The 13194-nt window shown below is 37.9% G+C and overlaps 1 protein-coding gene across 2 annotated transcripts in view; it reads left to right on the top strand.

Moving 5' to 3' along the window:
- The window catches only part of LOC107755062 (immunoglobulin superfamily DCC subclass member 3-like), an 82945-nt gene that overhangs the window by 66988 nt on the left and 2763 nt on the right, over positions 1-13194 (top strand). For both annotated transcript variants that reach the window (XM_016571716.1, XM_016571715.1), the window contains exons 7-10: positions 611-776; positions 10451-10698; positions 12041-12205; positions 12485-12673. In XM_016571716.1, the coding sequence (XP_016427202.1) occupies positions 611-776; positions 10451-10698; positions 12041-12205; positions 12485-12673 (768 nt within the window). The remainder of the gene's footprint in view (positions 1-610; positions 777-10450; positions 10699-12040; positions 12206-12484; positions 12674-13194) is intronic.

Here is a 13194-nt window from a genome sequence, read left to right as displayed (position 1 = left end):
CTGTTGGCAGTATTGCCACGTGGTGAGTGAGGAGGAGGAGGAGGGTATCTGTCGAGGTTTGGGGCAGCAGAAGGCTCTGTGGGGGCTCAAAGAGGTGCGCGGTCCAAGTATCCCTTCCTAGCCCCCCACATCTGTTCTGCTGCACTTAATCTGTTTTAATTTTCACACTGTGTCATTTATGGATTGTCAGTTTCCTCTTCTGGGCCTGTGAAATCTGTTTTTGCCCTACTCTAATCGAGTTAATCTGACGCTTTCTCGAAGTTCATTCTTGTTACCACCCACTGCTGTCACAATACCTTCATTATAAATGTGATAAAGCCAAAGCCACGGAGACAATCTCCCACCCACTCTCAGCATTGTGTGCACTGTTGTTTTCTTCTTCAAATACTTCTATTGCCATTAATAACATATACGTGACATATGGAAATGGAACTGGGTGAAAATGGGAATATTAGTGCAGTCACCAAGTGAATATACTGAGACATTTTCCAACAGATACAGAGGTTACAGAAATTTCAAGCCTTTTTATTTAATGATCTCTTGTTTTGTATTGCCAATAATGGAGTCCTCATTACCTCTTTGCTTTCTCTTCCTCTGTATCTGTCTACAGCGCCTGCAGAGTTTGTGCAGCCCCCTCAGTCCATTGCTCGCCCGGTGGGCACCACTGCCATCTTCACTTGCTTGGCCCAGGGTGAGCCGGTCCCACAGATCACCTGGCTGAAAAATGGACAAATCTTAGAGCCCGATGGCCATGTCAAACTCAGGAACAACAACAGGTGAGCTGGAAAAGACCAGTGTTATTTATGTACTAATATGTATTTATGTACTCTGTTTATATTATGAATATTTATTAATATTTTGAATTGATTTTTATTTTTGTACTTTTTGTTTTAGTCATTTTGTTATGTGCTTTTGTCTTTTTTATTTATTTATTTTTATTTCAGTTTTAGTTTTGGTCAACTCAGGGGCGTAGCGTCTGGGTATGCAGGGTATGCACATGCATATGGGCCCGGGCTGATTGGGGGTCCGTCGAGGGCGACCATTTAATTAAAACGAGGGAGCGAATTCTTAATTCCTGGCCTAAATAAATAAATATATTGTCTGCATATCATGTGCAGGGCTCGGTAAGTTCTTGTGTGCATTTGTTATATTGCTGTTGTAGAACTGTGTCATTTTTTAAACCTACGTGCAAATGCTGCATTGCCATGGCCAAATAAAATAATATTTAATAATTAAAAAAAAAAAAAAAAAAAACCTGTTTGAGATTGGTAGCTAGCTAGTTGAAAAGACTGTATAACAACTGTATCACATAGCTTCAGTGACACCTGCACCGTTTTAATTCTCTTTATATCATTTTAATTCTCTTATCGAAAGACTGTCGAAAGTAGCCATTCTTTCCATTGAGAATACACGAAGCCTTAAATTAAACACCAAGGACATTGTAGATGAATTTGCCAAAAGAAAGGCCCGGAGAATTAAATTAATTACAACTAAACTGAGTGAGTAGTTTTTTTTTTTCCCTTTCTTTCTGTCTTTTTGCGTTTTGGGCGGCTGTGCCAAGAGTGTGTTTGCATTAAGTAATTTTGTAAATATTGCAGCATTTTAGTGCCATAATGTTTTTAGAATAAAGTCAAAATTACGAGATTAAGAAAGTTGTGATATGTTGCGTGAATAAAGTTAATCAATGTGAAAATCTACTCACAAAAAAAAGGTCTGTGGCGGTTAACTGACTGATTTATGAAAATAATAAAACAATGTTGGCAAAGTTATATTGTTGGCGTTTTTGTGTTACGACCAGTGTTGTGCTAGTTAGACTCCACAGTAGAGACAGGCTGCATGTTTTCAACAACATACCGTGCAATAGCTTTGTTGATCTGTCCCTGACCCTGGCTAACAGTCCGGTTAAAATCTAGTCGCTGTTGTTTGGCTGGAGGGGCTTGACTCACTTCGAGTGTGTCCACCGACACCGGGTTAGCTTCTAGCTTCGTCGAGGCATGTACTTTCTGGAGGTGCTTCGACAGATTGGAGTTGCTGTTTATCGCAGTAGATAGGACCTTCGAACCAGAAAGACACAGCTTACATTTGACTAAAAGGTTTTTGTCTTTATGCTCAACTAAAGTGAAATAATGAGCATATTTCCACTTTGAGAAACTCGTCTTGCTCTCGCCTTGACTCGCCATGACTGCCGCACATACTTGAATAAACGGAAACACGCCCACAGTGCGTCTTCGTGTTTACAGTGGTTGGCATCCACCAATCCTACAATGCGTCGCTGCTGTAAACAGGTTAGGCTGTAGGCTACACTTCAGCCAAAATTAATTAATTTAAAAAAGTAACGGACAACGCACCATATGGTAACGGTAACGGAGTTAATTTATTTAAAAAGTAATGCGTTACAGTATTAGTTACTGTCAAAAGTAACTGCATTACAGTAACGCGTTACTTGTAACGCGTTACTGCCCAACACTGGTTACGACTATTCACATGCTGTTTTATTGACGATTTTCGAAACACTGATTGATCGACCGATTAGTCTACATGAGACATTCGTTTAAGTTGTTCTGATTTTTTTCAACATGTCTTCTGATATTCATTCATGTTTATCTCGTGCTGGAACTAATAGAAAAATAGAAGATTGATTCATGTGTCACTTGAACTGAACACGAAAAGAACGGAAAAACAAATGTATTTTTTGTATTTCGTGATAAAATTGACAACCTATAAGCTACGATTTGTGTTATATAAAAAGTAACAAAACATGCTTATTGCAATTATTGGGTGGCTGGTGCACTACAAATAATGAATAGACTTGAAAACGTTAAATATTATTTCCAAGCATTTATACGGAAATAAAACAGCTTGTGAATAGTCATGTAATGTTATTTACCTAAGAAAAGACATCAATAAGGAGCATTGGAGCGTATGTTAAAATTGTCTTTAAAGTTATCCGAATGAAGTCCTTAGCAATGCATATTACCAATCAAAAATTAAGTTTTAATATATTTACGGTAGGAAATTTAGAAAATATCTTCATGGAACATGATCTTTGTTTAATATCCTAATGATTTTTGGCATTAAAAAAAAATTTGATAATTTTGACCCATACAATTTATTCTTGGCTATTGCTACAAATATACCCCAGCGACTTAAGACTGGTTTTGTGCTCCAGGGTCACATATGCTGCTGTCCATCGATTCCAGAGTTCCTCATTTGCACAATGTAATTTATTACATTTGGAGTCACCTTACAGAAGGCTTTAGTGAAGGCGGTTGCTGTTTGTGTCATTGAAGGACATTTTTAAGTTGCTGGTTGTCCTTTTCTAGCTACAGTGTTACGATAACCATTTTAGGATGCCACTTGTCGAGGTCAGTAGGACACTTTGTCCCGCATTCCTCTGATCAAGGACGTGTTGTGTCTGCTATGAAAGACACTCGGCTATCTGTTTATCTATGCTATTATTCCACCCACCTCCGCTGTTTTGGTTATGATCATGTCTTTGGAAATGAAACGTGATTCCTTGTCTATCGCTATAAATGTTTTATTGCCTGGGATTTTGTTGTGGTTAAAGAGCATGTTTACGACGTGAGAGAAAATCAATTTCATTGAGGTTAAAATTTATAACAGCAACGATAGAGAGATGGTTTTCATTGCTAGAAGAAATCAATTGGGAAAGACAAGAAGGCTGGGACAGGCATCGTCTGACTGGAGTGAAAAGAAGCAGGTAGACAGAGAGAGCGCAGTTGAAATCTCTGCGTCTGAGCAGCACCATTAGCTAATTGACTCATAAAGTAGAGCAGTGAGCAGAGAGTGAGTCTGTTCCTCTTATATATGTGTCGACACACAGCATCAGTTCTGTGTATTTTTAAAGGATTACACACCAATTGTATAATCTTATTTTACATTTTAGTGTGTAATTTCTACTTGCATCTCTTGCATCACCAAACTAAATTGTAAAACTCGTTTTATCAATGAGTAATGATAATAATTTTTTTGAGTGTTGCTCTTGCCATGATTTTGTGCGATGATGTGTGGTTGCATAGGGGTTGTTGTGAGTGATTCTAAAGTCCCTTTCACACCAAGAATGATAACTGTAATGATACATATATTAACATCTACACACCAACAGACTATAATGTTCTGTTTATTATAAACGTACACTGCCATTTTGTCGTCTGCCGCTTTAAATGCTAAAGCTCTTTAAAGTTGGGTGGATCCTGATTGGCTGTCAATGTTTTTGTCATTCGTCAGCTGGGGAAAAAAAGCACTCTGAAAATGATTCTGACGATATAGTTTCTCTGTGTCACTATCATTATAGCTGTGGTGTGAAAGTCTCTATTCTCATAGAATTCGAATGATTATTAAAATTTTCGTTATCATGTCTTACATTGAAAGTATTCATTTTATAAGTTCATGCCCTGGGAATTAAACCCACGATCTTGGTGTTGCTGGCACTGCTGTATAAGCTACAGGAACATGTCTACTGTACATATGGTTCTGGTTGCTTCTTCACAAAAATGACACTCTGTGGGATTCTTTTGCTTGTTACATTATCCACCACTGGAATATCATAAATCTGAAAGGTAATAACACACCTCTCCTGAATAAATCTGTGCGATTGTTGCTCTGCACTGGGATAAGAGAGCGTAACGTAAAACAATTACACAATTCACCTTAATGGTGTCTTATCGTCAGCTCTTGTGTGTACGTCATCTATTTTACTTAACAGAATTTTTTTTCAGAGTGGAAATATGAAAAGCATGTTAAGCAGCCAATATAATGGTAGTTGTGTGTGTTTATCTATATGGGTTGGGGGATTCTCTGCCTGCCAACAGGCAACCTACAGACTGTACATTTATGCATGTGTCAGCTTTTGGTCATACACATACTGTACTATATACTGTATTGCTGGCATGCCTAAATTAACTTATAAAATGTAAAGTGATTTTACTTTTCAGTGTTTTAGTTATTTATTTAGACAAGACAGTAAAAAAAAGAACATTGGCCATTTATCAGTTATTGGCCATAACATGACATTTAACATTGTTGCATCCATAATATTAATTGACATTATATTAGCTATTTATTTCTTATTCAATATACAATATAGAATTCTGAACAATGTACAGCATATCAGCACCATATCAGTTATCAGCTGATTGTGTGTGTGTGTGTGTGTGTGTGTGTGTATTACATTTTTTTTTATTTAATGATATTTTAAGGTTTAGATGACTTTTGCCAAAATCTAGCACTATCTTAAAGGACACAAGCTTTTGAAAAGCACTTTCCCTGTAAGAGTATGTTGGATTTAGTTGCTGTGCACATATAACAAAAGCAGAGTTGTGAGTATTTGTGAACAAGAATGAGAGAATAAATTTTTAGTGTGCTTTAGTTTTCTTATAATCAGCTATTTATTTGTTATTGGCCATAACAACTATTGGACAGTATCGGTATTTGAATTATAATATTGGTGCATCCCTAAATCACACCACAATAATGTAATCTACAAGATTCGGATTTCATGATATTATAGCATTATTTAATACTGAATCAGTCAAATCACTGTCAAACGTGAGTGTGCTCTCTGTAGTTTTGCAGACATGTGTTAGAGTGCTGCAGTCAGAGCGGAGGTCATGCGGTTCAGTAGCTGCAGGAGCAGAGGGTGGGGTCACTGCCTGCTCCATAAACATAAAACATTATTACAGCAGTAATCAAAATGCCACAGTGAACCGCAGTCAAATCACACAGCACCGGCCAGCTCTTAGAAGGACTTTGAAGGTGGTTATATATTATGTCTGCATTTCACATACAGCGCATACATGCATGTGTGAATGTGTATTATAGCTGAGTTTGTTTGATATCGGTTTTATTCATTGAGGGGCTTTTTTGTCCTGGTTTCAAGTTTGGTCCATCATGTTTTTTTTATTGCTGAAATGCAAAATGACCATGTACTTGGAGACATGGTGCAGTGGGTGAGGCACATGCTCATAAATGCAGATTTGAATCTGGCCTTTTTTCTGTCCGTCTATGTTTCCAATCTCTACTGTCTTCTAAGTTAAATAATAATAATAATAAAAAACATATGCAAATGACCATGCAGAGACTTTTTTAAAAGGTGTTTTTTATCCTTATCTTTTGAAAGAACTATGTGGACAGTGTTCACCATGTTGTGCAGCTGAGCAGACAAGAACAGTACACTCATTTCCTCCCTCTTTTTTTCTTTTTTGGAGCGAGCTCTGGCCTTGACCTCTGACCTCTCCTGCAATCAGTCATTTCCACCAGGCTTTCACTGAGTGGCGAGACAGCTAAGCTCCCCTGCTTCATATGCCTCTACCCTACCTAACACTCCCCTTTCCCACCCCTTTCTCGTCTTTCCATCTCTCTCTCTCCTCTAGACGACTGTGAATAAGGGTGACCACCCCATTCAAGAGGCACTGCTCTGTGACGACTGTGCAAACATGCTCTCAGTGCACTTGAATAGCAGCCCTCCTGTCTCAGGATGATCTCTGTCAATCTGAGGAGAAGCTGGAATGTATAGACAGATAGAGAGGGTGCAGTTGGTCCCAGCACACTGTGTGTGCTTTTCCTCTTCAAACATCAGTATTCTGAACAACAATAAAGCACTTTTGTAGTAAGCAGATAGGCCTAAGTTGCAAATCGGAATGCACAATGTTTTTCAAATTTATTGGTATCAGCCAGTATTGGATATTTAATTCTGCATGCTCATTTGCTCTATTTTTGCATTTCAAAATGCCTTTGCCATCATTTAATGCTCACATAAAGTAAATCTTTAAAACCACTAATAATTGAATAATACTGTTAATTGTAATCTTTTGTAAGTATTAAACTGATTGTCCATTATTTCATACTGTACATTATAATGTTGCATTTCCTAAATTCAGATTGACCCTATTTGCTTTCAAAATGCGCTCCGACACATTTCTGAACATGTAAAATCAAGCTTACATTTGTGTGGGCCTCAGGAAACTTCCAAAGTGACTTTAAATGATTTAAAATAAGACAGAAAAAGCATTCAAATGAGCTATTAAATAAACAAGCATTAATAATTCACCCCCTCAACAACTGTTCTTTGAAGGACTGCGGTTCCCATTGTCCTGAAAATAAAATCTTATTCTTTAACTCCATCAGTATTTTTATAATGAATATGCATGTTTCTAGTTATGCCAAGCTCTTAAATATTTTATCGGGTAGAAATTGTTAGTAAAAAATATTTTATCCTTAATCCTTATCCAGTGAATCACAAACAACTGGAAAAGTCATGGGGCCTTTGAACGTTGTTGTGGAAAATGGGAGGTCTTGGAGTCAAAAAAGTCATTTATGTTTTGGGGCTTAGTGAGCCTAACTGACACTGACTGTGCTGCTTAGATGATTGTAGGGAGACTAATGTTTGTCACACTGTTCCTCAGAGAGCAGGGATGACATTATGAAACTTGCCTGACCGTTTGGTCCATAGAGCCCAAGGTTTATGGGTATGTTGTGAAGGCATGTCATGCTGGTTTGGAATTTCAAAAACAGCTGGATTTTTATTGGCAGCTCTATTTGAGTGTGGGGGTTGTACAAAACAAGTGGAAGTGGTCTGAAGCTGCCAACCAGCCCTGCTCATTCACATCAACAATCAGTGAATTCCTCTGGCTGAGCTCTGTTAGCATGTTTTACAGGTGGTTTAAACACACCATACATTAACATGTAATATGTAAGACTTTCAAGCTGGTGCACGTGGTTTAGAAATGCAGTTTGGCAGAGGAGAGTACATATTGTTCTCTGCCTTCCTAATTAGCATTTACATGTATTCATTTAGCAGACTTTTTTATCCAAAGCAACTTACAATGGATGATAATACAAGCAGAAGGGATTAAGCCAAGGGAGAGTGTAATATGCTAATAAGTAGCACTACCATATCAAATTTCCATAACAGAGCAGAAGTGTAAGTGCTGAAAAGCCCTTGGTTTTAAGTACAAAAAGCCTAGTTGAAGATGTCTCTTTGGTTGTTTTCTAGAGATTGTGATTGATTTCACTGTTTGGGTGAAGGTTCATCCTAACCAACTGAGCGAAAGTGACCTCTTGAAACATTCTGATTGCAACACCAGGTATCGCCAATTCAGACGGGTGTGGGGGTGTGTGTACATGTAAGAGAGATAAAGATGTGGCAGGTTGCTTTAGGCTGGTGGTGAGACATGAAGAATATAAAAGAAAAGACCATAATCTCTGGGACTAACTAGTTTGTAAAAAAAAAAAAAAAAAACTTGCTTGTAGGCTGCAGGGTTTTAAAATGAATGAATGCATACACTGAACACCCTTATATGTTCCCATTCACTCTGAATAATATCACGGCAATATCATAACACTCCTACCATTTGTCTGAGAACACAAGCCGCATGCAAATATATCATAAAAAAGAAGGTGGAGCTTGGAAAGAAAGAGTCGCAGTAGGCAGAGGGCTCTCATTTCCATATCATGCCCCTTTAAGTGGTAAAAATTCATTTTTTTTCAGGGCCTCGGGATTAAGGGAGAAAAAAACACCTGATTATATATTCAGCACTAATAATGCTCCCCCTTCCCACCATCACCGTATCCCCCAGCAATGAAGGGGAGCACAAAGGAAGAAGGTGTTAAAAAAAAACTCTGAAAGAATGAGAGTGGATAAATAAGGAGTAGTGAGAAAGAATAGAAAGTGAAGAGGAGGATTCAGGAGGGAGGAGTTTGACAGATGGTTGGGTTTGCTTCATGTTAATGAGCACCCAGAGATGGTGGGTGCTTATGGTTTGTTTTTTACCTCTGCTTTATTCATGCCAGTTGCATCATTTACGCTGGGAACAAGGTTAGACACTCATGTCAGTGCACTTTGGTGAGACCTATTATGGAGGACTTTCTGCTAGGAATGCACCAATATTTAAAATCTGGCAGATACAGAAGCTGTTATGTTATGGCTGATATTAAAACTTAAAGCTGCAGTCCGTAAGTTTTGCCTCTTTGTCGCCATCTCTGTTTGAAAACCTGGAATTGCAGCTGTGTGCGGAATTATCTAGTTTGCGTGGCAGATGAATCTAATGTTCTGAAGAGTATGTGTGGCAGTCAGTCAGCGCACCGGTGTGGATATTTACTGTACTTCACAATCACAGATTCTAGCCTACGTCTTGGAATATGACCCAAATAAGAATTTTCACCGTATATTGCCATCTGAACAAGTAAGTAACAAGTCTGCCACGTTTGTTCTGACCAACTGAGGAAAAAAGCATTACCATAAATCTCGCTACCAATGGTGATTAAATCTAAAGATCGGTTACCTCATATCACATCAAACCGTTCAAATTATTATTATTGTTATAATAATATATATATTATTCTCAAATGATTAATGTTAACAACATCAGCATTGCGTGACTATGAGTAAAGTGTGTATAAGCGAGTAGATTTCAATTTATGTACAGTCTAATCTCGTCATACCACTCGAATTTCATATTAAGAAATTCTTTTATCCCAAAAAGCAAATTATGCTCCCTTCGAACTGGTTTTCTTTAAAATACAAATCTTTGTAATCCCAGGCTATCTGTAATCAGAAGCACATTTATAACTGGAATATAATTTAATTTCATTCACATGTGTTTCATAAACACATAATCCTTTATGGATTACAATCCGCCATCAAAATGATACATTTAATTATTCTGGCTGCTGTGAGAAAAGGCTATAAACGATCCGCCACCTGCAGGATCCTCACATGCGATAGCCTTCTAGCCGAGACGACTTCTTTATGTTTACAGACGTGACGTAATGACGCAGTGCCATGCTCGAATTTCCCGCGAAAACCTACCCGTACCACTCAAATTAGAAAACATTATTATAAGCTAACCGTTGTGAATCGGGCTAAAGTAAGGCGATGGTTTTGAACACTGGCTGGTTATGTACTTGCTCAAATATTGATTTCAGATCACTTTAAACCAAAAAAAGTTATGGATTGCAGCTTTAACTACTTTGTCTAAATTAATAAAAAATAATCAATTAATAAAAATTAATTAATTAATCATTATTTATAAATGATAATAATAATTAATAAAATTATATAATAAAATATTTTGGTGTATACTTTTTTTGTCTAAAAACTTTAAAATATTTTAGTGTATATAATTGTCTAAATATAATAAAACACTTAAATCTAAATTATTTTAGTGTATACCGCTAGTGTATAGTGTAAACTAAAATGTTTTAGTGTATAACATTTTAAATTATAAAAGTGCATCACAATATTAAAATGGATATTCATTTTGAGATTTGCTAAATTGTATTGAACCGTGCTATTAAACTATTAGTGTTTTTAAAAGTTAACTTTATGTGAGTGTTAGATGATGATAAAAGTGATCTAAATGTAAAAAAATTGGGGAAATAAGCATGTACAATTAATATCAGCTGATAACTCTCTCTTCTCTTCTCCTAGTACTCTGACCATCTCTGGAGTAACCCAGGATGATGAGGCCATATATCAGTGCATTGCAGAGAACAGTGCTGGCTCCACACAGGCCAGTGCCCGTCTGACCGTGCTGTGGGCTGACGGCTTGCCGGGTGTGCCCACAGGGGTACGTGCAGAAGTCCTTTCTCCAACCTCCATTCAGGTGTCCTGGAACGAGCCCACCCAAAACACTCAGGACATAATTGGATATGTGCTGCATATCCGCAAGACTGCTGGTAGGACAACTGCTTATGAACCTAATCACACACATCAAATCAAAATCAGCTCTACTTCAGCATTGAATATAAAACACTCCTCAGTAAATCAATACTTTATTTAATTGTAAGTGTAAATGTAGATTTCCACAAACGTTATGGAATTCATATTTTATTCAATCTTCACTCCGGGCTCTCTCATTATGGAAATCATTGAGATTTAGAGTCGATAGCAAGTCACTGCTTTTTTCCTGTTGCCATCAGCTGTGGTGGAAATTTTAATCTATGCCGCTTGACAGAAAGAGACATGTTTATGTATGCCGTTATAATGGAGCTAAAGCTGTTTTTTTGCGTAGTCAGGCAACAGTCTTCATCTCTCTGTCAGAGTATACATGACACAATGTGCAATCTAATATTTAAAGGATGAAATGCATGTCACGCATCGCCCCTGTCTTTCAGAGCGAGAGCACAAGGCCAAGGCCAATTGTAGTCTGATTAACAGCTGAGCTACAATGGCATTATTTATGTTTGTTAGTCCGAATTCACAAAACCCTGAAGTAAATATGTGACATTTTAAAAGACAAATTGCTGTTTTAGTCCAAATAAAATCAAACATCTAAACATACTTGGTGGCAAAGGTAAGGGAGAAGCCTGAAGCCTTTTCCTGAAAGCTCAGCATGAGGATGGATGTGTATTCAGATATCAGTCCCTCTCTCCTGTGCAGCTTTAAAATTGCATGTTGATGTTTTTCTATGCTAGAGCAAATACTTCTGAACAGCTTATCTAAGACCTATTCTGAAGTGCTCTTAAGTGTCCTCTGCTGCGCTTTTTCTTTTCTCTCTCACACTCTTACTGTGGTGTTAGTATGACTATTAGCCACTGCAATTTAGATTTCTGATCTGTCTGTCGCATCTTTCATCAGCTGGAAGCCTCACTGCCCTACAGCGCTGTGAGATATATTTTGGATTCTGAGCTATTTATAATGTATATGATCACTTACAGCAGTTTGGCATGAATAAATAATGAAGAAATATAACATTTACTGCAGCCATAAATGTGACTAAGAGAGTTGTCGACATTAAGAGTTGGGCAATTGTTGTGGTTAATCCTTAATATCCATATGGCTCTCATGCCAATGCTTTCGCTCTCCTGCTCCATTTTTCTCCATTTGTTAATCTCTCTCATACCATTTTTTGGTGTTTAACCCTTTGGGGTCGACAAACGCGGATACGCGAAAAAACACAAATGTCAGCATGTCAAAACTTTTCCAGGGCCCCAAAACACCCTCAGACCCCAGAGGGTTAATGATGGGCTCTCATGGTCTCTCTCTTTCCTTCTTTCAACCTTCACACTTTACTCTCAGACCCAGTGGAGATGGAGTACCAGGAGGCTGTGAGTAAAATGACCCTGCAGCAGGTAATCGGAGATCTGGAGCCTTCCACCCGCTACAGCTTCTATGTGAAGGCTTACACATCCCGCGGAGCCAGCAAGGCCTCTGAGACGGCTGTGGAGAGCACTCTGGGAGAAGGTATAAAACATATTTCAACAATCATGCAAACACAAGCTTCTTTTATTGCATAATTGTATAATTCCCAGTTATTTTCAGTTGTTAATTGTGCTGGCAGTAATCAACTAAAAACATTCTCCCTCTTGAAACTTCTTAACAATGAAGCATTTCCCTCAGAGGTGTTTTTGACACAGCATAGTCTTTCATTCAAGGTCATCAGGGTAAAGTTACCACCTGTTGTGTTTTCTCTTGCTGATGAAATGCATTACACCTAAACCTTTGTGTTTGCATTGCCTACAGTCCCTGCACCACCAGCCTTGTTCATGAAGGTGATTAATTCGACAGTGGTTCAGGCCACATGGGAGCCTTCTACTAAGATGGGCCAGCAGGAAGGATTCAATCTCTACTACCGTAAGGTTCCCGTCCCCATCTTCACAGGACCCCTTACCTTCCCACGTAATGTGACCCAGTACAACATCACTCAGCTGGGTGAGTCTGGCCATAGTGGGCTTTATTCATAAAAAATATGAGCAGAATGAATTTCTGTGTAAAATAACACATTTAAAAATTCTTATGCATTCTCATGTTCTTTTGTATTTTTGTTGCATTCAATGCAATGGGACAGTTAATGATTTCTATTTACATAGAATTTATTCAATTTTCTGCTTGTCTTTTCAAGACCCATTATTAATGTATTATTATTATTGTTGTTGTTGTTTATGCTGCTGTTTAAAGGGGTCATATGATGCGATTTCAATTTTTCCTTTCTCTTTGGAGTGTTACAAGCTCTTGGTGCATAAAGAAGATCTGTAAAGTTGCAAACACTAAAGTCTCAAATCCAAAGAGATATTCTTTATAAAAGTTAAGAGTCAGCCACACCTACCTAAAACGGCTCGTTCTAACACACCCCCACATACCTACGTCACGATCTCGGAAGATTTGCATAACGCCGCCCAAACGTTCACGCAAAGAAAGAAGGCGTAACTTCTATTCTCGCTGTAGTATTGTTG

Source organism: Sinocyclocheilus rhinocerous, unplaced genomic scaffold (assembly GCF_001515625.1).
Source record: "Sinocyclocheilus rhinocerous isolate Xijiao unplaced genomic scaffold, SAMN03320098_v1.1 scaffold591, whole genome shotgun sequence".
Classification (NCBI taxonomy): domain Eukaryota; kingdom Metazoa; phylum Chordata; class Actinopteri; order Cypriniformes; family Cyprinidae; genus Sinocyclocheilus; species Sinocyclocheilus rhinocerous.
This window is presented reverse-complemented; position numbering and strand designations above follow the sequence as displayed.